Source organism: Trichosurus vulpecula, chromosome 5 (genome assembly GCF_011100635.1).
Source record: "Trichosurus vulpecula isolate mTriVul1 chromosome 5, mTriVul1.pri, whole genome shotgun sequence".
NCBI lineage: Eukaryota > Metazoa > Chordata > Mammalia > Diprotodontia > Phalangeridae > Trichosurus > Trichosurus vulpecula.
In genome coordinates, this window is record NC_050577.1 from 18,099,613 (window position 1) to 18,123,078 (window position 23,466).

The 23,466-nt window shown below is 44.3% G+C and overlaps 1 protein-coding gene across 2 annotated transcripts in view; it reads right to left on the reverse strand.

The window, feature by feature from the left end:
* Positions 1 to 23,466, reverse strand: part of SKAP2 (src kinase associated phosphoprotein 2) — a 180,831-nt gene that overhangs the window by 17,108 nt on the left and 140,257 nt on the right. The window contains exons 10-11 of one of the 2 annotated variants that reach the window (XM_036761294.1): positions 6,904 to 6,978; positions 447 to 559 (exon numbers count right to left, since the gene is read on the reverse strand). In XM_036761294.1, the coding sequence (XP_036617189.1) occupies positions 447 to 559; positions 6,904 to 6,978 (188 nt within the window). The remainder of the gene's footprint in view (positions 1 to 446; positions 560 to 6,903; positions 6,979 to 23,466) is intronic. The other variant, XM_036761295.1, reaches the window with a different exon arrangement.

The following is a 23,466-nucleotide window of genomic DNA, read 5'->3' on the forward strand; positions in this document are numbered from 1 at the left end:
TTTACATGGCTGGAACATTCACTGTGTTTACACAAAGATGAAAAATTTGTTCTATAAACAGTACTTCCAGGAGTGAATGGCATACCAAATCAGAATACACACAGAAGAATAAAAAAGGAAGAGGAAATAAAAGCAGAATAAATAACAGCATACTGTACAATGAGAACTTTCACCTAAGAACATTGTTTCTGGGTAAGTCAGTTCATGGATGCTCGCCAAGACCCAGAGTGACGGGTAAACAGACCTTTAAGTTGAATCCTGTTATCTGACTGTGTTTAAAGTTTGATTGTATTTCACTTGACAAACTAATTAATTATTTGAACTTCTAATTGTTAAAAAGGACCTCAGAGAATGCCAGTGGGTGTATTTTTTTTTCCCATATTGTATAGCCAAACATTTAAAGCTGAATTTTCCCCCCTTTATAATCATCAATTTTCGTAGCCTACCTTGCTGAGAATGTAGATAACGTCACCACGTTTAAAGGACAACTCATCAGGAACAGTCCCTGTGCAGTCCCACAGACCTTGGTAAAAATTAGCATAATCAGTGCTTCTGTCTGCTGGAAAGAAGGAAGAGGAAACATGAGTTATATCTCTCACGTAACAAGACCTCATTTTTTAGGAACCAATTAGCAACGAATGCTTCAAATGTAAGCCACTAACATTTTTTTTAAAAGACAAGAATCTTGACCCAATTCAAAGATTTTACGGGAAAGAATTCTGCTCACAATATTACATTATTTTCCCAAAAGTTATACTTTTCAGCATCTAAATTTTACTTGGTTTTTTCTTTTCTATCTAAGACATGAAGCAAAAACAGATTCTGACGAAACCCGCCTCAAATCTTGCCTCCGTGACGTTTTACCCAATACACCAGGTTTGTTCACATCTGACTCAGAAGAGAAACATGTTATACCATGTAATGAGCAATATCTCAATGATAATTTATGAAATAACCATCCGTAAGGTCTGGGACACTGGATAAAAAAATAATAAATCCAAGTCATACCCAGCTGCCTGGTACAAGAGGATTAAGGAAGGATCCCCCCCCCCCCACCCTCTATGTCTCACTGCACTTGCTGAAATATTATGGTGGCTTTGGAAGTGCCAAAGGTGAAGTTGCACCTTTCGACCAACATTTTCATCAGCTCTGAATAAACATACAGCGCACATGGGCATTCCAAACGCATCCTTCTACCGCCGTAAGCACGATAGATGTGACGTGTTCAAACTGCCATACAGCCCATTAACTGATTGATCATTCAGCGCTCTTTGCTCTGTAATACCACAATAACAGAGTAATAAATGCTTTGTCAGACGCTTACAATGCCACGGACATCTCTGGACACTCACAGGACAGAGCTAAAGGCAACAGGGCCTCTCTTACACTGAAAATGGCTTCCTGTTCTTCATTCTGTGATAACTGAGTCTTTGTGAGTTAGCTCAAAGAGAATGGAAGTCCTACCAGGGAGCTGCCCACATATCTAGGAACCAGAGAGAACACGGACGTGCTCTCACGGGGATGGCATCTTGTAACATGAGAGGATAAAGAGAGTGAGAGAGGCTGCATCTGGACTGTCACCTGGGCTGTGTGACACTGCTCTGAACAGCAGGCTCGCCGGCGATCGGCACTGACCCAGGCGTTAGCGCGTCATCAGGCTGGGAATCTACCACATCAGATTTGGAATTTCTGAACAATGGGTTAGATGACAGGAAATGAACGAAATCTTCGATAACCAAAGCCGAAATGTCCAAACCGAATGGTGCGAATCACCCAAGTTTAGGAGCCCGGAAAACTAGTTTTTGTGTCCCGTTATCCTTCCGACAAAGCAAACACGCCACGGCGCTGGCCCCTTCAAACATTCTCTTGGACTAAAAGCTTTTTTTTTTCTTACTTTCTCAAGAAGAAAAATAAAAGTGAAACGTTCTTGACATCTCCACACTGACCTTCTGAGGGCTTGTCATTGGCTGCAGCAGCAGGAAGGGGAGAAGCCTAGGAGCCCAGGCGGCCCCAAGAAGGCCCTTCACACCTAATTCTCCTTATTCAGCGTCCCTGACCCGCATCTTCTCTGGAAGGACACTAGAGGGCACTCGGGCTGGTCACATCCTCACTCCAAAACATTGTGGGTTTTTCAAAAATTACTTATATCAACAAAGTGGCTGATTTCTTTAAAAAACATTTATTTAGACCAGGGGTGGGGAACCTGCGGCTACATGTGGCCCTCTAGGTCCTCAAGTGTGGCCCTTTGACTAAATCCAAACTTTATAGAACAAATCCCCTTAATAAAAGAATTTGTTCTGTAAAACTTGGACTCAGTCAAAAGGCTGCACCTGAGGACCTAGAAGTCCACATGTGGCCTCGAGGCTGCAGGTTCCCCACTGCTGATTTAGACAAATGGTGACTTGGAAGTTGTAGAACCACAGGAACATTAGATCAGTGGCTAAAGGGATCTCAGGTTGGGTCGTGCACAGTTGGTTGGTGTCAGTTTAAAAGTTAAGGCCCTGGACTCAAGAGAAGGTCCTATTATGAATCTCCCCCCTCCTTGCCCTTCTACTCCCCAATTAGCTGAGGGCCCCATTATGCATCTTTCCCTCTCCTCTCCTCAGCCCCCCCCATTAGGGGAAGGCCCCATTATACATCTCCTCCCTTTCCCCTACCTCCTCAATTAGATGAGGGCCCCATTATGTACCCCCTTCCTCCCCCATTAGCTGAGGGCCCCATTATGCATCTTTCCCTCTCCTCTCCTCAGCCCCCATTAGCTGAGGGCCCTATTACACATCTTCCCCCTTTTTCCTGCCTCCCCCATTAGCTAAGGGCCCCATTATGTTCCCCTCTTTCTCCCATATTAGCTGAGGGCCTATTATGCATCTTCCCTGTTTCCCCTGCCTCCCCCATTAGCTGAGGGCCCCATTATGTTCCCCTCTTTCTCCTCCCATTAGCTGAGGGCCCTATTATGCATCTCCCCCCTTTCCCCTGCCTCCCCCATTAGCTGAGGGCCCCATTATACATCTTCCCCCTTTCTCCTTCCTCCCCAACTAGCTGAGGGCCCCATTATGCACCCCTTTCCTCCCCCTATTAACTGAGGGTCCTACTATACACCTCCCCCCTTTCCCCTGCCTCCCCAATTAGCTGAAGGCCCCATCATGCATTTCTTCTTCCCCTGCTCCCCCAACTAGCTAACAAAGAGTGGTGTTTCCACAGGACTCTGCCCTCTGCTGCCCAAGCTTTAGCCCAGAACACTGAAGCCACAGACTCCGGCTGAGAACTAGGGCAAAGGCTCTTTTCTGGCGGGGGCCACAGAATTCCCAAGGGCTTTCCCAGACGTCCCTGCTGCCTCTTCTTCCTTTCACACTCGCAGCCACAAGCCGCTTCCCCTTTCCCCCAAATGGATTTGCAAAGGAGGGGATGGTTTGAAAAGGAAAGTCCGCAGTGATTTCTAACGTATAATCCTTATCATGTTGGGGTCTCTTTTCCTGTGGATGCGCTTGGTGAAGCTCCCATTAAGACTAATGGGAGTTACATGAGCACATCTAGGGGAAGAGAGACCCCCACTGTGTGCAAGATGCCTCTTTCTCGATGTGTGCCCCGAGCATTTCATTAAATCTCAGAGCTGGGATCTGGCCCTGCTGGAAAAGCTGTCTGGAGACTGGGCCTTCCCTCGCCCTGAAGCTCTTCCTCCCAGCCAAGCCCAGCTTCTTGTCCCATATGGGAAGCCAGGGCTGGTGGCAAGTCAAGTTTTATGGAAACATGAATATTCCCAACATAAACAGAACACACGCTAAGATCCCAATGTCCTCAAACACTGCCGGGTATAAAGCGAAGATGCCAACGTAACGAAGGAAAAGATGCCAGGGAAAGTGGAACCACAACCACCTTCGTCTTCCTGGGATGGCAGTGAGTGAGTGCTAGACAGGAACTGTGAACATGAAAAATTAAGCCACAGAATCATTCTAATCCCTGGGGACCATACGCATCTCTGATTGTTAAAGAAAAAAATGTTGCTATACACCTACATTACATTAAGGGCAGACACATCCTCGGAAGCAATATTTCTTAAGCGAAGCCCCTTCCAGAGAGGAGGTGGTATTGTTTACTGTGCTCAAAATATATGAGATAGATGGGCCAGAAAGAATCCTGGAGCCCAGCCTGAGGAAGCCAACCCTGGGTGGGTGTGCACACTCACATATAAATTAAATCTGCTCAGTGCTTTGCATCCTGGGCAGAGATTATTACTTCCTTCTGGCTGGTTCCACATACTGACGTATTTCCAAAATTAGGTGAAACACCTCCTCATGTTTACACTGATGAGAATAAACAGAAGCAAAAGAAATTGAGGTGAACACCATGGGCTGTCCTTCCCCTCTCTCCCTTTAAAAAGTCCAGGACAGCAGGAAGGTCCCATGATTGTGATGGGAGTTTAAATTCACAGTTCTGAATCAGCCTGAACTGACAAACAATCACTACGTTCAACTTTAGCAACAATGAAATGGATTTCGAAGTTTTCAGGTTTCTGAGCACACACCCATAGGCTGTGCAAGATGCCAGCATCACATTTATGGGAAAAGAGCAAGGCAGAGGCAGAGGACTCCAGACTATTGTTCATGCCCAGGTTCCTGCCGCGTCTGAGGGCAGAAATCTGAAGCAGCCTCTGCCAATCTCCTTCAATGGCCAGCCCTCGTCACCACGAAAAACCAACATCAACAAAAATGGGAGCAAGGAGGAATGTGAAAACCACCTTTTATGCTGGGGGAAAGCCTGACTTTTCTTGTGCTTAAGCATCTTTGGAGTCTTGTAAAAAAATTTTTTTTGCTAGCAAAATTATTCAAAGTGGAAAACACATAACATTCTTGGGTAAGGTTAGAAGTTCACGTCATGTGATGCTCAGCGAGATGGTAATACCCTTGTCAATTCGCTGCCCTACATGGCAAACAAACTTCTCAGGTTACCTATCTGTCAGCCCAGAGGAGGTCAAAGGTCACTGCTATGCAAAAGCATTAAGGCTGTTGCTTGAAAAGAATTTCATGTCACCATGGAGAAGAATCTGTGCGCTGCTCTGGGGCTGCTGAGAGAGGCTGAGAGCTCTGAAAAGCCACAACGCGCTAAGTTACTCCAAAGACTTTGAAAAATAAAGTTTCCTTGAGCCAGAATATGTGTAATGTCTCTCCTGTGTGCACACACCTTCCACATCTGGAGCCAGGCTGGGCGCCAGACTCCTCACTCTTGGCAAGGGTTTCCTGACCCACTACCAGAGGAAGGTATGCATTGAAATGACAAGGGAATCCAGGCCCCTTGCTAGGGGTAGGGCCTGGGGGCTGGCAGCAAGGGCCGAATGCTCCCAGAGTTGGAGGGCCAACATCGCATGTCTTCATCCTTACTTCCTTTCTGAGAAAAGCAAACCCAAACCCTTTGCAGCAACCTGCTCCGGCCTTCCTGTGTCGGTCCGGAAACCAGGCCTCTGTTTCCTTTCCACATGTCACAGTAGGAAGGGCTCTGGAAAGCAATTTCCTGAACACACACTCCTTGTCCTTTCTATGACAGCACTGGGAGAGTGATGGATGAGACACACGATAGAGGGGAAGGTGACCAGGGCCACGATTCTTTACAGGACATGCTGGGATAGGGCCAACCTGGCCACAGCTGACAGTGGCCAGGGGAGAGGTGTACAATCCTGATAAGAAGCCACTCTTCCCTTCCTCCCCGTGTAAAGCCTTGGTTGGCTCAATGACTCCGCCCCCTCCTTGGGCCAGAAGGGGATTTGTTCTCTGCATCCAGCCAGGCCAGGCTGCCCAGACCAGCTGGTTTTGCACTGAGGGCCCCGGGCACTTCACCAAGTGGAAGCTGATAAGGAGGCCAGTCCCTCCAGGCCCCTGGCCATGGGCGCCCCATCCCATGTTTCTGCTGCTGTCACTGGACGCTGGCATTTCTGACCTGATTCATCCACCTCTGTGCTAATCATATGCAATGAAGATATGCATGGCCAACATTTAAACCGGCTGCAGATCAATTAGTGGTCTTAGGTTTATCTGATTTTTATCAAAGAAGACAGAGCCGTGGGTCGATTGTCAGAGCCCGTGTCAAGTTGACCTTTTCAGAGACGTCTACATTGCCAGTCCCCTGGGCGGCTTGTTGTCCCCTGCTCCTCTCTGAATGGCAGAAGTCTGTTCTGCTCAAGCACAAAGTATACACAGATGTCTATATTACATTCTTATAGGTTTGACAGCGACTGCATGTTGTATCTATAAACTGTCCTTTAGCAGTGACACTTCCTCAATGATGATAAGCTAATTTATGCAACTAAATCTCCTTTGTGCAGAAATGAAAGCTAATTGAGTCATTACACAGTAATTCAGGAAGGAATACCTTGTAGAAATTGGCTTACTTTATAAATCCTTCTCAAGCGGTTTTCATGCATCCTAAGTGGGGCTAAGCAGCCTGCTGCTGCCCCAGGACACCCAGACCAGAGGAGGCATCTGGGGGCCTTCAAATCCACCCCTAAAAGGGGCTAAGCAGCCCACTGCTGCCCCAGGACACCCAGCCAGAGGAGGCACCTGGGTGCCTTCAAATTCACCCCTAAAAGGGGCTAAGCCGCCTGGGTGCTGCCCCAGGACACCCAGGCCAAATGAGGTACCTGGGGTCCTTCAAATCCACCCCTAAAAGGGGCTAAGCAGCATGCTGCTGCCCTAGGACACCCAGGCCAGAGGAGGCACCAGGGGGCCTCCGAAGCCACCTTTAAAAGGAGCTAAGCAGCCCCCTGCTGCCCCAGGACACCCAGGCTAGGGAAGGCACCTGGGGAGAGGAGGTTACACATCCTCTCTCTCCTCCTAGCAGTGAGAGGCAGAACCCAAAGAAGGGACACCAAACCAAAGTATCCTCAGAGAGAGAGGCAACTGCCCAGTGACTTACCTGGAGTGTGAGTGGCCTCTTGACTCATCTGCTTGGGCTCCTCCGTCTTCTTGTAAGAACCGTCATCTTCATCTTCTACAAACACACAAAGGGAAGGGGACGTTGAGGTCTTCCTCAGGGACAGGCAGCACAACCCCCTCCCCAGCAGCTCAGACAATACAAGTGCAATTCCACTCGTCAGACAACCCCACTTTTGAGCCTTCCCTTTCTTTCCAGTAATGCAAAGGCCAATGTGAGAGCCCTACCACCTCTACGGTAGAGATGTGGTCTTTTCTTCTGTGATATAAGAACGTCAAGCCCCTGGCTCTGATTCAAGCACACAGACATGTATTCACTGTCTCCCGGGAGCAGGGCCCCAGGATGGGTCTTTGAGGGACTTACTTGCTCTCTTTTTATGTATTTTGTTATGGCAAAAAGAATTCCACTTGGCTATCTTAAATAAAGAAAAACACTGCACATGGATGTGGCCTGATGATACGCCGATTAAGACATTTCACAAATAATAATGCTCATTCACATAGTGCTTAGACATTATCACAAGCCCCACTGCAAAGACAGAGAAGCTAAGACTTGGGGAGTTTGTACGACAAGCCCAGGGTCCCATGGCATCAGAGTGTGGGTTTGACTCAGGCCTCCAGGCCCCCAGTCTCGCCATCACTGCGTTAGACTCACTGCCTCTCCTGCGACAAGCACACCAACCACACGTGGCCACGAAGAGACCCACGATCAGCCTACCAGGCATGCAGGCTTCCACTCTGTACCTCCCCCCGTCCCAATCAAGAGATCTAACTGTACTAAAATGTGAAGCCTATTACTGGCTACTCTTTTTCAAAGCACAATCAAAGGAGGCCACCTACGCCAACAACAATGCGAAAGATCAGTGCATAGCTCCGGCCATCATCCTGGACAATCTCTGGGACTTGTGGGTAAGAGGCATCCTTAAGACAACGGAGGGGTCATTGGCAGGCCATGCCTTTATGAAACTCTGATCTGCAAATAGGTGTAGATATTAACCCAAATGACTATAATAAGCCATAGTGAATATTCTATATGGAGGAAAAAATCAGTATTTAATGAGTCAATTACCAAAGGCTCATTATATTTATACCACCTCTATAACATAAGCTACCTACAATTAGAATGTCTGAATCCAGCTGGTTAAGATAACCATGTGACTTAATACCTTCCCTCTGCTCCGCTCCTTGCTCTCCCTCCACATTCCTTTCTCTAGTTATTAAGTTTGAATGGCTATAATGGGATCAAACAGGCATCATTTTAAACAGAGAATGAATAGAACACCTGATTCTATAACACTGTTACATCAAAGGAACATTACGCTCATTACATTTTAACTTTTCTCCTATTTAAGGGCCCACTGACATTTTGGGGGAATGTAACAGGGAGAGCCGTGGAAGGCCCGAGAACAAGCACACACATTACCAACTCTTCTCAGAATTCTGAAACGCGAGCGCTTCTCAGCCAGGAGTACCAGAGAACGGGTGGTGGGTGAAGACACTGGAAGCTGTGAAGCAGCCCATCACAAACACATCCGAAAATAAAAATGTGCCCACATGATGCGTGGCCAGTTCCTGAGCACTCAAAACTAATCGATTCAGCAGATGTTTAGTGAATGCCTATGCAACATGCAACCTAACAGGTGGAAGGCTGTAAGGGATACCCAAGTGAAAAAAGAGACCCTGATTTCATGGAGGGAAAGAATTCTGTAATAAAATAATACAAGGTAGAAGGTACAGGTTTCATAATAGAGCTAAGAAGAGTGGAAGAGAGGCCTGGACTCGGAGTCAGGGGAGACCTGAGTTCTAATCCCACCTTTGACAGTGACTAATGGGCATCACCCTGGGCAAGTCATGTAACCCAAACCTCTGGGTTTCTTCCTTGATAAGATGGGGATAGAACCACCTGAGTGCTTACTTCACAGAGTTAGTGCAAGGACTAAATACATGTAAAGTACTTTGTAAACTTTAAGGCACTCAGTAAATATTAGCCATTATTAGCATTCAGAGGACTGAGGAGATTCAGGGAAGGGTTCACAAAGAAGGTAGTAATTGAACTGGGCTGTAAAGATGGGTAGGATTCAAAAGGTAAAAATTAAACAGGGCCATCCCAATGGAAGGAAGGGCATGAACAAAGCCACAGAATGAAGAAAGTCCCGAAGGAAAGAGCCTAGATTGGGTAGCTCATATGAAGAACAGGGAAGATAAGGCCAGAGAAGCAGGCTGAGAGAAGATCCCAAAAGACTTTCAATGCTTGGTGAAGGAGTTTGTACTTATTCAGTATGTAACAGGTAGCCACGGAAGGTTTTTTGTTTTTGTTGGGAGTGACATGATCACAACTGTGTCTTAACAAGATTTAGATGGAAGGTACACATAGAATGGATCAATTCAGGGAGAAGCAAAAGGCAGAGAAGGGTAACAAGGGCCTAGGAAACAGGGTGGCCACAGTGGTCATCAAAAGAATAGGACGGACACAAGATATCAGAATAGAATTGAGAGAGCTTGGTTGGTTGTGAAGGGCAAGGGGGAGGTTTCGGGCCTTAGTTAGTTCCAGGAATGGTGGTGCCGGTGACGTGGATGGTTCTATCATAGGGCAAATCGCAGTTCCTCCTCATCTTCAAATGCTAAATGCAAAAATATTCTTTAAGGGATCCACCCAATATGCCCAAAGTGTCTCTGGTTCCTTTCATGATGGAGGGTCCCAGCCCAACACCAAGCTCCACATCTGTAAGAAAAATCCCCCTCCTTTTCCAAACGCACATAACCCCAGTAACATCTTGTCTGGCACTTCAGGTTTTCCAATCATTGCTGGCCCCTTCATGCCTACTCTGTGCCTTTCTCTGCCTTATGGATTACTAGCACTTCTAGCCTTCCCCAGACCTGGTGCGTCACTGGGAGAATCCTGGGGTTGAAGGGATGGACTTTCACAGAAACATCTTACACGTCATTAAATGCCACCCAACGCCAAAGTCACCTTCCTGGGCACGGCTCACCGCCCGACTGTGACACTTCACCAAGAGCAGCGGGGTGGATGCTTCTCATGTATGTCTGCCTGTTTCTCATAATCTGGGCTATACGCATCTCCAGTGTAGATTCTTGGACCTGCCATCTTGGGGACGGAGGACTATGGGTTTCATTGAAGAAACGCAGTAAGATCCTTCTTGATGTAATTAGTGCAATGTCATCTCTGAACAGCATATTGGGAAAACTTTGCCATCTACAGGGAATCTATGTTTCGTTTGGACTCTGTGAGAGAGTTCTTCTATGATGATGACCCAAAAACACTTAAATGAATATATTTTCCCCTTTCTCTACCTTTTTGATATCAGTGTTTAACAGATGGCTGACCGAAATTATCACTGAAGTGAGAGCTGTTTTGTACTTGGCACATAGTAGGTCCTTAGTAAATGCTTGTTGATTCATTGGATAGAATTAGCGATTGGTAAGGGACTGCACCTCTTATCTCATACATAGAGAGAAAAACTTCCCCGGTTTAAAGTAGGTCCTTCACTGCAACCTGTATGATTTGAGAGCTTCCTAGAGCACTGAGCGGTTATGTCACGCAGCTGGCAGAAGTCTCTCCGGGTTCAAGATGCTGCTCTCTCAATCATGCCACGCTGCTTCTTTGTCTCCTGTAACTTCAGCTAATGGTAGGCACCATGCTTTCTCATGAGGAACCTTCATGGCGACATTTTGTTCTACAGAGTCAAACACCTTATAACAAATTGGGGAAGAATTTAGACACAGTGAAATCTCCAAGACAGAAGCTTCTTCACAAGATCACCTGCAAAAAAACTGTCTGTTCCCAATCCTTTATCATTCAGATGCTTTCATCAAGGATACCCTCAATGTCCACATGTGGAGACCACTCTCAGATAGATTTATAGAGAGGAGAAAGCAAGCGTATGGTTTGGTTGCCCTTTCTGGTTAGCTACACAGCCCATGATCCATTCTATTGTGAGTATTTGCTTTGAAATCAGTGGCTCAGTGTCTTGAAAACTTGTGTTTCCCCAGCACATATATTGTCTTTAAGATGTGCTCAGGTCTAGCTACTTTGTTCTAGCTTTATCGGCTCAAGCCCCACTGCCATGCCTTCACACAGGACGTATTCATTTGGCCACCACCAATAAAAACAATCGTAAAAAATGCTTGAAAGTCTGTTCCATATCACATCTCTTTGCGATCCTCCTACTTCAACCTAGAAATGCTCTCCAAATTACCTAACATAACTGGATTTCACAACAAGCCCTTGAAAAGCTCATTTTCTCCTCAAAGGCTTTTTACAATTTTCTGGGGGCAAAAGCGTCCACAATCTCCCATCTTTCTCCCCATGACTATTTTACCAGTGAGCTCATATGCTAAGTTTATACTGGTCTCAGCTGCTCTCTTTATCCACTTGGCAAAGGGATTTCAATAATTGTTGGATAAGGATTTTTCTGGGCTTATTGGGAATGATTATCTCTCTATGAACTGGTGCCTGAGCTGATGTCTTCACTTTTGCCCCCTTCTCCTTTTTAGTCGACCACTTGTTTAAGCAGATTGGGTTAGAGATACAGTAGCTCTATGCAGCGTTCCATCTTCATCCTTCCTCAAACGTGCTAGTACCTACAGAGCCAATTCTGAAACAACTGCCATGCCAATGACCAACTGTTTCTCGTCTTGAGAGAGAGAGCCCGTTACAATTTCTGTGACACTTTTTAGTGCCCAGTACCTCCTGAAAGACTTCTATGAACCTATGAGCTTTTGGTCTCTTCCATTTCTCAATCCCAAACCATACAATCCAGCATATTTACATATATACACACACGGGTGGATATATATGTATGGGTGGATATACACATATGTACATATACATATTTCTATGTATGTATGTATGTATGTATGTATGTATGTATGTGTATTTTCCACCATTTTCCTCATTCCCATTGCCACACTGAAAGTTTATCCAGGTATGTTGATGTAATAAGGAGGATCTTGTCAAGTCCTTCATGGAATTTCTCCACTCTATCTTCTATAAGGGGTGGTCTGTTTGTCTATGCTAATCACAAGTACTGCCAGACAAGATGACCAAGTGTCCCATAAAATGTCACTTGTTATCTTTGGCTACACAATGAAACCAACTCTATGAACTCGTCTCTCCCAGGAAAACTTCTGAAATAGCATTCCATTTATCTTCATCTTCTTTATGTCTTCTGGATTCCTTTATAGAACAAATACCCAATAGCTAACACTTATATTCTGCTTTAAAGTTTGCAAATATCACCTTATTGGATCCTCACAACAACCCTGGAAGGGGCTATTATTATCACCCCTGTTTTGTATGTAAAGCAACAAAAGCTGAGTGCCCTGAAGTGACCTGCCCGGGGTTACACGGCTGGTGAGGGTGCCATTCTAGAGCTCTGGTCTTCCTCATACCCGTGCTTGCACCCCTACCCACTGTTCCACCTCGCTGGACTGAGTCCTCAGGCGTTTGGATTTAGATGGCCTATAAATGGCACTGACTTTGTGTCCACTCTGCGCTCTTTCTCACTACTTTCCTGCCATAATTAGGGAAGGTGAAGGAAGGCTGCACACACTAGATGACTTCTCATATTTCTGTTCGTTTGCTGACCATTCCGGCCACTCCCCCAATCAGGAGGCTTTACAAAAGTAGCCAGGCCAGGCCTCATGATATTCTTGACTATGGTGACTTTTGTGTGCCATTAACACGTTTGATTTGACCGCTCAACAGAGCAGGGCAGAGGTGTCATTCTCATATTTAAACCAGAAGCATAACTATAATAGTAAAATCTATGCAATTTCCACATTTGTTTATTTTCATAGGCTAGGACATTTCATGAAAGTTCTCTCACTATTTCTGAAAATGCCTACTGAAACCAAAGGATACATATGGTGACCTTGCTCCCTACCCCACAGACACCGCCTTGGAGCTTTTTACCTTTTCTTCCAGCTTTAAACTGGTGACTGCCTCTCTTGGCCTTCTCTTCCGGAAAAGTTACACCCACCAACCATACTTTGCCTCAATTCCTACTCTGTGGTACATGGTACCCTCCCCTGGACCCATTTTCTCTTCCAGTTCCGGAATGAGGATCAAATAAAGTTTGCCACTGTCTGTGGATGGGCTGTGTCAGCCTGTGATTTTCAGGCCCACAGTGCCCCTCTCTGGTCATACCACTCAGGGAGGCTTAGGAAGACCATGTGAGCTGTCTCCCCTAATTAGAATCTAAACTCTCTGGGGGCAGGGACTCTCTTTGCTATTGTGTTTGTTTCCCCAGCACTCACCACACTGTTGAGCACATAGTACGCACTCAATCAATACCTTTTCATTCATGTTTAAAGGTATATTAATAATCAGTCTACATAAATAGACTTTAAAAAATGTTAAGTTGCAATTAAAGGACAAAATTATTATTCTATAACCTTAAGACAAGTGAAAATTTAGTTGCTTTTAGTCAATATGTGATTCCTAGTTGCTAATGATTAAACTTTTATTAAAGTACTATTTATTAGACTAATCTGAACTTTGAGAAATGAAAAGTGCTAATCCTTATAATGCCTGTGCCACACAAAGAAGTTATAATGAACCCCAATTAACTTTTTTATTAGTTCACAGCCTAAATAGGGATGAATTAAATTCATCATAACATAGATGATCTCCGTATCCCTACCTCAGAACTTATCCTTAACTCTGCATCAAACAGGGACCAGATTGGAGGCAGAAAAAAGATTTCTTTATTGTTAAATTTAGTATAGCATTGGTCTTAAGGTTGCTATTGAATTCCTCAGTCGATAAATGTTTATTAAGCTCCTACTAGATGCCAGGCACTGTGCTAAGTGTTGTTTGTTAATGGGCATAACAATAACCCAACGAAGAAGGTGACAACAGAGAAGGAACAGACTGAAGGCGAGACTCACGCAAAGCTCCGAGTGCTGGCTCTACGTGGGGTTCTTGATCAGACGGCGAGCAAACAGACTCACGGTAACAACCATAAAAATGAGGATTTGGGAGCAAATCAAGCAGAAGCTAGAACGGGAACTCCCCCACGTCCCATGGAGCACCCAGCTTCCTCCCAGGACTGTTTTGAACATACAATGAGATCATATTTGGAAAGCACTTACGGCATTATATAAGCATTAACTATCATCATCATCACCACCATCATCATTAACCTCAGGGATCAGATGCCACAAGTGGGTACATGGGAGTGTTTATCCACTTTTTTCTAAAAAAGAGAAAAGAAAGCTTTCGTCCTTCCCTATATTCTCTTCTTCCTGTCTGACTTTTCTTGCATATTTTGATCACAAATTTTACAGTGGAGAAGTGGCCCACGGCTTTGTGGTTCAGAAGTTCTCATGTAAGCAAACAGCTAACCGCAGGCCTGCTTCTCACATTTGAGGAGACACTACAAAATTCAGACTGTCTGAATCCAGAATCAACCAGAGGAAGAAGTCCTGGACCTAGTGGTGGCAACGAAGTGACAGCTTGATTCTTTTTCATGAGTCTGTGACTCACACAATTTAAAGGCGTTTAGATGGAGTAACTCTGTCTTTGTCTTTATGGTTCAACATTTATTAAGAGCATATAGCATGTATGAAAACCCCCTCCCTGCTCTGATGGCTGCGATTCTTTGTTCTCAAGGAAACACATTTTATTAAAATGTTCACGTAAATAGCAGGATTTTCTAAGGCACTTGGAGTTCTATGAGAGTCGTTTAACATGTATCTAATGGAGACGATTGCTGAAGACCTCTTCACATCTCTTACCCCCACAAAACTAAACAGGGATTTCAGGAAAAACCTTTACCAGACTCATATACATAAATGGCCCTCAGCAATATCCAAACAGATCCCTTCATGTCAGGCTGTGAAGGGAATTACTCTCCAAAAAGAAAGATGACAAAGATCAGATCTGGATTTGTGGACTTGGGGTCTCCTTTTTGATGTTACTTATGTATTAATTTGGGTATTGGGGAAGCAAAGCTAAGGATGCACAAATACGAGGAAACATCAGAAAGATTTCTCGTCTACTACGTTCAGGCACTAAAATGGCCAGCCTTCAGAAAGCAATGGTTCCAGACTGCTCCCCCAAATCTGGGTAACAGGCACCCTCCCTTACCATGTGTGGTTCTATTTGGTTTACTGTTCATCAATATTTTATTTGCCATGTTACCATTATCCAATATTAATTAATACCTCAGATAGTCACTGTTTGTGGATTAATCTATTCTATTCAACATTTTAATAACAGTAAACAAAAACAGCTCAGCTATGCAGCAAAATCCATCAACGCACACAGATGGTGAGAAGGTTTTCATTAGGTGGTTTCCATAGCAATCCTATTGCAAATCTGGAAGCTTCTTGCACATAGGCAGCTTGTATTTACAAGCCTCTCCGCTGCGGCGTGAGGCTCTTCAGCATGGGAAGTTATTATTCCAATCACATATTGTTAGAAGAATCATCAGGAGATGTTTTGATCAGTCAAGATAAAAAAAAAATACTGCAGTGAACTAATTTTAAAAGATTATTCAAGCATAGTTGCATGTTTGCTTGCATACTAATTTTTGAGTTTTTGAAATTTCCTGATACTGTTGAAAGGTTAGAGGCTTCTATGGAACTCTGCCACCTACAAAAAGTACCTGTACGGTCATTTAAAAAAAATCTGAAATCGCCATCACCGCACTCTTCTGGTAATGATGAGAAATGTTGCAGCCGACAGCCAGCACCAATCCTTAACTGAAGGTAAAAATGTATCCATCACCCACTCTTCCTGGGCAATCAAAGGCTATCTGATAGCCTCTATTCTAGAGAGGGTCTTCTCTAAGACGCGTGGAGTTTGCTCAAATATGGCAAACTCCAAATATTAAGGAAATGCTTACTTGGGAGAAAAATCAAGGCCTTTTACCCCTCCCCAATTTATCAATTTAATTTACAAATTGATCCGGCTCAGTAACAGATGGATTATTACCCTAATAAGAAGCGTAAATCTGCCCAGCTATGCAGTTTTCACAAAATGGCTATTTCTATTTTACAAATGTTATTTTTAGGATAAATTAAATAACTAAAAAGGACAGTGATAAGCAAATGAAACTTTTAGCTGACATAGCTTTAAAATGCTAAAGATGTTTTGCTGGCACAAGAGAAGACTCAAGATGCTTGGATCAAGTCCTAGGATTGATTTTGTCATTTCTTTAAAATGATTAAACTTCCCCCCCCAGGAGGTGTAAGAAGAAAAGGTGGGAAAACCCTACTTATAGCGCCACTTCTATCCCCAGTAAAATATCTTTAGAAAATTACTTTGATGAATTCTCAGAGATTTAAAAAGTCACCGGAAGTCATAAAACACAGAACCAATATGGTTGTTCTGACCTGAAATGTACATAAGATGATTAAGATTTCCCTACAACAACTAGATAGGCACAAAGGTGGAATTTTATGGATCGAGTTCTTGTTATTTGCTGCTTTTCTTTCGAGGGATATTTTTCAAATATGGCTCTTCTAGACCTAGAGGTTTCTGTGTATCTTTTGGCCAGATTTTTCTAGAAGTAAAAGTCCAGGGGAATAAGCAACATGCTGCAAGTCAGGTAAACTGAAGAATTAGCTACATCATTGTGACCTCGGATAATCCAGAAAACTTCCCTGGTTCTTGGTTTTATTTCCACAAAGGAGGAAGAATAATTTCAATCTGAAGAAATCATGTAACAGATAATTTAAAATGAGTCTATGAGGTATTTGCAGCTATTCAGAAGAGACACCATGGCTACATGGGCCCTGGGTCTACATTAACATCTATACAAATATTTATCAACTAATATAAGCTACCAAAAATAAAATTTATATAGAAATGGAGTATGAGCAAAAATAATCTACAAATGTTCCTTAATCATACGATCTGATTTGTAACTTAGATCCTTTCTTACTTGTGGTTTTAATATTAAAATGTTGTAATAACTTTTCAAATCAAAGGGTAAAATGTTTTTTTTAATTGCCATGATTCTGAGGTTCGTAATTTATACATAAATCACTAAATGCAAAAATAATCAATTAACTGTCAATATCACAAATGCTTGTAGAAAACAGAGAAAAACCGAGGTCCAAACTTTAAGGACCTAGGATTTTGTCAATGAAGTCAAAGACCCTCGATATGAAGTGGGGGGGCCCGGGCCCTAGCCTCCTGCCCCACCACCAGCCACCAGCCATCTGTGGGACTGTGGGTAAGTCCTTAACCTTCTCTAAGCCTCAGACAGCTCATATGTAAAATGAAGGGATGGGTATAGACCGGTGGTTTTCAGACTTTCTGGTGTTCCTTCATACTCTTAAAAATGTTTGAGGACCCCAAAGAGCTTTTGCTCATGTAGGCTATATCTATCAATATTTACCATGTTAGAAGCTAAAATTGATGAAATTTAAAAATATTTATTAATTTATTTAATAATAACTTCATAACATCTTAAAACATTAGTATTTTATAAAGATATATTTTACAAAACAAAAAATTATAGTGAAAAGGGTGGCAGGGTTTTTATATATTTTTACAAATCCCTTTAATGTTTGGCTTCATTGAAGACAGGTAGATTCTCTTTTCTGTTTCTGCCTTCAACCTGCTTCGATATGTTCTGGCTGAAATCTACAAAGAAAATCCAGTCTCACATAGATACGATATTGAGAAAAGGAGGAATATTTTAATAGGCAAATAATGTCTTAGTACTATTAGGAAATCATTTGGACCTCATAGATCCTGAAAGGCTCTTGAGGCCTCCTGGAGGTGAGCAGACCACACTTAGAAAATTGCTGGACTAGGCAACCTCTAAGTTTTCTTCAAGTCTTAGATGCTATGATGCTTTGTAAGTATTGGGTAATATGAGGAAGGGGAAGGCATTAACAACTGAGGGAGGGGGAAATGAAAGCTACCTTGTTTTACCAAAGTGGCACCTGAGCTGAGTCCTAAGAGAAGACAAGAAGAGTCAGTGATGAAGAGGGAAAACATGGAGAACATGGGAGGGAGGGGAGGAAAGGGGAGGGGATCGAGGGCCTGTGCTCATTCACGGGGTGAAAGATGGAATGGTGAGCATGGGGAACAACTCACAGCCAAGTTTGGCTAGAGCAAGCAGAATGGGGTGAATGAATCTCAAAAGGCAGGGAGTAGTCCAACCATGGCAGATGCTGGGCTGAAGACTTTGAATTGTATTCCAAAGGCAAAATGGAGCCAGGGATTTGGTCAGCCACAAACGCCATCATCCCTCACCCCATGCCCAAATCTTCACCTAAGTGTGTACTCGTACAGGCAGGTCGACAGACAGACAAACGGATGCTGTCTCCCCTGACAGAGACTCCTCCGCTGCTGTCTTTGTTTCCCAGCATGGTGGGTGCCAAATAAATGCTTATTGACTGACTCGTTGATTAGGCTGGCTGGCAGATGCATTAGTAAAAGGAGAAAACAGAAAGAAGCAGCCCAATCAGGGGCTACAGAAAGAAGCCAGGCGTGACAGGTGGTTTGAAGTGGAAGAGAAGGGAGTGAAGGGGACAAACTTGAGAGACATGGAGGGAAAACTGACGAGGTTTTGAAACTGCTTAGAAACAGGGTGACAGAGATAAGTGCCCAACACAACTATGAGATCAAGGAGTGGGGAGATGGAACTGGAGGAAGGGTAAGTGTAGGGAGAGAAAGGATGGCCCCATTTTGGATGTGCTGCTCTGAGATGCCAATGAAGAATCCAAGGGGAGAGGCCCAACAGTCAGTGGTATATAGGCTGCAATTCACGAGAGCAATCAGGGCCGGCCCTATGGATTTGGGAACCATCTGTGGAGGGTGGTATTTTGTAGGGTGGAGCTGATGAGGTCCCCTCGGGAGAGACTGTAGAGAGAAATGGAAAGGGCCCCAGACAGATCCTGGAGGGTGACTGAAGAGGGACCAGGAAGGAGGTCTGAAATCACAGAAAGAGGAGGTGGTCAGCAGGGACAAAGGGGAGGACGAAGCCAAGCAGGCTTGAATGAGCCAGCAGACGAATCACTGGGAGCACCAAAGCCTCACCTTGGCACTGCCACCTATTTGACTTACAGCTTCTTGTCAAGCCTATGTCTTGGGCCTCACCTCAAAACTGGAAACATGGCAAACTGCTGACCTTTGTCTGAAACTCTTATCTCTCAGATCATCTGTTCAGGTCCCCAAAGTGCCTCCCATTCCTTTGAGCCACTTCAACGTAAATCAAATGGCAATGTGGCACTGCCGAACGTTACTTCCTTTTTCTGTCCCAAATACAAATGTCCCCTCATAACTAATGAGTTTCCACAGTGACACTGACCATAACAGAAGAAAAAAAGCCAGAGTAAATTCTTTAAATACTCCTGAAATAATGAATGAATTTTTCTTCAAGAATACAAATGCACTTCCTAGCCTAGCACTTATCCCCAGCACAGGTATGGGCCAAGGAAAGCCTTCTTTGTGGACCAGACGGTTAACATTTACATAGTACTTAACTCTGTCAGGCACTGTGCTAAGCAGTTTATAATTATCTCGTTTGACCCTCACAAGGTAGGTGCTATTATCATTCCCAATTTACGGATGCAGGCAGCAGTGAAGTGATTTGCCCAGGTTCAAACAGCTAGTTAGTGTCTGAGGCTGGATTTGAACTTGGTTCAGCTGCAGGTCCAGCCCTCCTCTATCCACTTGGCCACCTAGCAGGGTCCACTGTACTTGTAGAAACAGCACAGTTTACTAACACAACCGAGCTACAAAGAATGGTTAGTCTCTGTAACTGGGGCTGCTACAGTCATCTACAGCAACCGACATTCCACCCACTTGATCACTGCTTCACGCAGACTTCCTTGTCATCTTCTTGATCTTTATGCATTCACTTGGGGGTCTACTAACACATGAGAACCTGGGCATCCTAGGAGCAAAAAGGGGGAACTGTGGGCCATTTTTGTAATGGATGGTCCAAGTGTCAATGGAATGATTTTCATTGTCTCTTTTTATCACTGGGAAATTTTTGGAGAAAGAGAAATGAATGAGTGTCAATATCTATGAACAACATGCAGAAGAAACTGATAACAGTCAACTAATGTCCAGAAAGTCCCCCTAAATTCTAAGGTAAGCAAAATTATTGTGGAATAAAGGTTCATGATTCTTATAGGTAGGTCAGATTTATGCTAGAGTTGTGGCTTCTATGGGCTTGCACACACTCTACAGTAGATCTGGACTCTTTGGATAATCAATCTGTACAGTAAATTTGTCCATTTTAAATGACTAATAATCTTATTATTTTAATTTTTTTATAAATTTGTAGTTTCTCTAACTTGGTCTTTAAATATTTCATTTAAAACATCATTTTTCCAGTCTTAAGATTTACTCAGTACTGAGCCCCCAGTAAGGGACACTCCCAACTTGTGTATTTTTCTCTGGGAAAACGGCACCCTCTTCATGACACGCTTCATGTCATGTTCTCTCCAAGTCTTCAGGCATTTCATCCTGAGAAGAAAGGCCTTCTTGTAACAAATGCCTGAGGCAACCAGACAGTCTGAGAGGAGCTCCGAGACAGCAATCCTTCAGCGCCAGATGTGAGCTCCAGGCCTGGAGTCAGGAAGTTCAGGGTTCAAATCCAGCCTCAGACGATTACTGGACGTGTGATTCTGGGCCAGCCTCAGTTTGCTCATCTATACGATGGGGATAACGGCACTTCCCTAGCAAGGCTGTTGTGAGGCCTGGATGAGATAATATTTGTGAAGCGCTTATCACGGTGTCTGGCACACAGCAGGTGGCATATAAATGCTTATCGACATCATCTCCATCGTGGGACTGGCATGTGAGCCCAGCGGGCAGAAGCACATGCAGAAGATGCCCAGTTTTCTTTCTCTACGGTTTCCATTGCCACGATGGAAGCACCTCGAGGGCAGTGGCCGTCTCCTTGTTCTATCCGTATCCTCAAGAGTGGATGCTGGTGGATAGATGCACTGGCTCTCCAAGAGAGATGGCGTCTGTGGCCAGACAAGGAGGCTTTGGCTCACTCTGCCCTTGAATTAACTGCATGTCTTGCTGACTTGACTAGTTGTGTTACTTTGGAATATAAACTTAACGCTCTATTAAATATAACTTAGCACTCCATTAAATACATTCTTTCACAAAAGCTTTCTGCCTCAGCATACTGATCCTGGAGATACGTATAAAATGCGCTGCTTCCAGCCTAGCCCCACAGCCTTCCTTCACGAGAGGAGCTCTGCCCCTCCTCCCCCGCGAAGAAGGACCACCCACCAACAGCTGCCCAGAGGCAGGAGAATCAGCCAAGCTGAAGCAGCAGGGGATGGTGGGGGAGAAAGAGGAAGCAGCATGCCCAGAGAGTCAAATCACCCATTACTCCCCTTTAACCCCCGAAGGCGACAACGCAGAGCCCTGAGCCCAAACATAGTAGGGATGGCAATGGACCTTGACTCCAGCCACAGGCTCTGCCTCTGGCTACAGCCCTAGCTGCTGAAGACCCAGAATAAAAATTCTTGCCATCAGAGCCTCTGGCCTTGTCAAATGGATCAGCATCAGAAAGAGATGTGGTTTTATCAATGGAAGTGATGCTACAGAAGAGAACTCACCATCTGCTTTACTGCTGCCCCCTAAGGATCGAGGGGCCTTTCCATCTGACTTGCAGCAAAAAGCTCCCCATGTGTCCTCTCCCCATTGGAATGTGGACGCCAGCCACCGTCTTCCCAATTTGCACCCCCAGTGATCTTGACAGAATAAGCACTTCTTAATAAAAGTTTCTTCATTCATTCATTGGTAATTTATTATTTTAAAGATATGAAAAAACACTCAATTCAATCATGTGCCATATTTGTGTGCCTGACTAATTTTTGGTATTATATCAAGTACTCCAAGATATCTGGAAATAACTGCATCACATATTTCTATAGTGTCCAAAGTATTTTTATATATTCTTATGGGACAATAATCAGCCACTCTTTAAAGAATTTGTGACATTGTGGGAGTGTGCCCACCCTTTACCAAGGTGGATCGCACCCATCATAAGTGGTTCACACCCCTTATAAGTGGTTCATCCAAAGTCCTCTCCTCCTTGAGCCAGCCTGATTCCAAGGGCCTCTATGACCTTAACTATCTTGGGCCCCCATTCAGCTGATGTATGTACAGCCTGCCCCTGGGCCACACCAGAACAAGTGAAGTTAGATCTGGGGGAAGGAAAACCTTTCTGACAGTCAAGAGATGGCCCAAAGTCAGGGGAGCTGCCTGGCTTCCTCTTCTTCCTCATGGCCTTCCAGCAGAAGCCAGGTGGTTGCTCATAGGGGCAACTATCTGGGGCTGTTGGGCTAGACCAGACAGCCATTGAAGTTTCCTCCAACCTCTGCAAAGTCTTTCTGGTCTGATGGATACTTGCGCTATGCTGTTAGAGAACCTGAGAATTTGGGGACAATTCCACATCACAATATGACTAACCAACCAAATAAACAAAGCCCGCAGCTCAATAGCAGCACAGACTCTACGGATATTTTAGTGAATAGATTTTTTAAAAACTTCACCATCCAAAAAATCATCATCCTTTTTAGACCCCACTGAATCTTAATTAATCTCTATAAATAAGAGCAGGTCCATCAATACATAGGTCTTGGACAGATGTCACACATATACAGCGAACTGAGCTACATTGTAGCCACGAGGATGAACATGGGCTTGACTGTCTGGGAAATGGACAAGCCTGGGGAATGTCTGTGACTCTCAAAAACCCCAAGCTTCTTTCTGAAATAAAGGCCTATCATTTTCATACCAAAATTCTTCTGGGATTGTCCAAGGGCTGCGTGAGCCATGGAACACTAATTTCCTCAGAACTGGAATGGTCACCCAAAGGCAATGGAGAAACCCATGGTGGGCGTAAGCGTATAATACACCAGCACATTACAAGTGAGGACGTGTGAAAAAGGAAGGTAAAAGATGTCATCAAGGAAACAGATCCAGGAAAAAGAGAATGGGTTGGTCATGGGGTGACAGTGAGGAGGGCATGCCTATGGTACAGGACAGCCTGCATGCTTCACTGGGAACCTCACAGTTCAAGAAAAGTGGGCAGAGCACACTCTCCTGGAGCAAAATTTATGGACAAAAGCAGCACAAAATAGACAGGCGGGATGGCACCTGGTGTCTGTATCATGGCAGGGAAGACCCACATAAAAGGTGTTTGAGCATCAATAGCTTTTGTTCTCTTATTCACTAATTAAAGAAGCCCATGTCTACCTGCTGCCACAATAGTCAACTCAGAAACAAAGTTGTTCATTTAAAGCCATAATCTTGTCTCCTAGATATATGGTCTTAAAAAAGGATTCCTGGATGACAAAATAACTGCGTATTCTATGACCCCCCAAAAAAGTTAAATTGAAAAATGCTAAGCACTTCTGTGAAACAGAAACCATTTGTACTGGATGGCAAAGGTGAAAAACTTAGCCTCCGCTCACATTTCTGTTTTGGTTGGAAGGCAATTCACAGATGCAAAAATCATTCACTAACATCACGCCGCCCCCACCCCCGCCCGGCTCAAATGTGCCGGAAAAATGTAATAAGGCC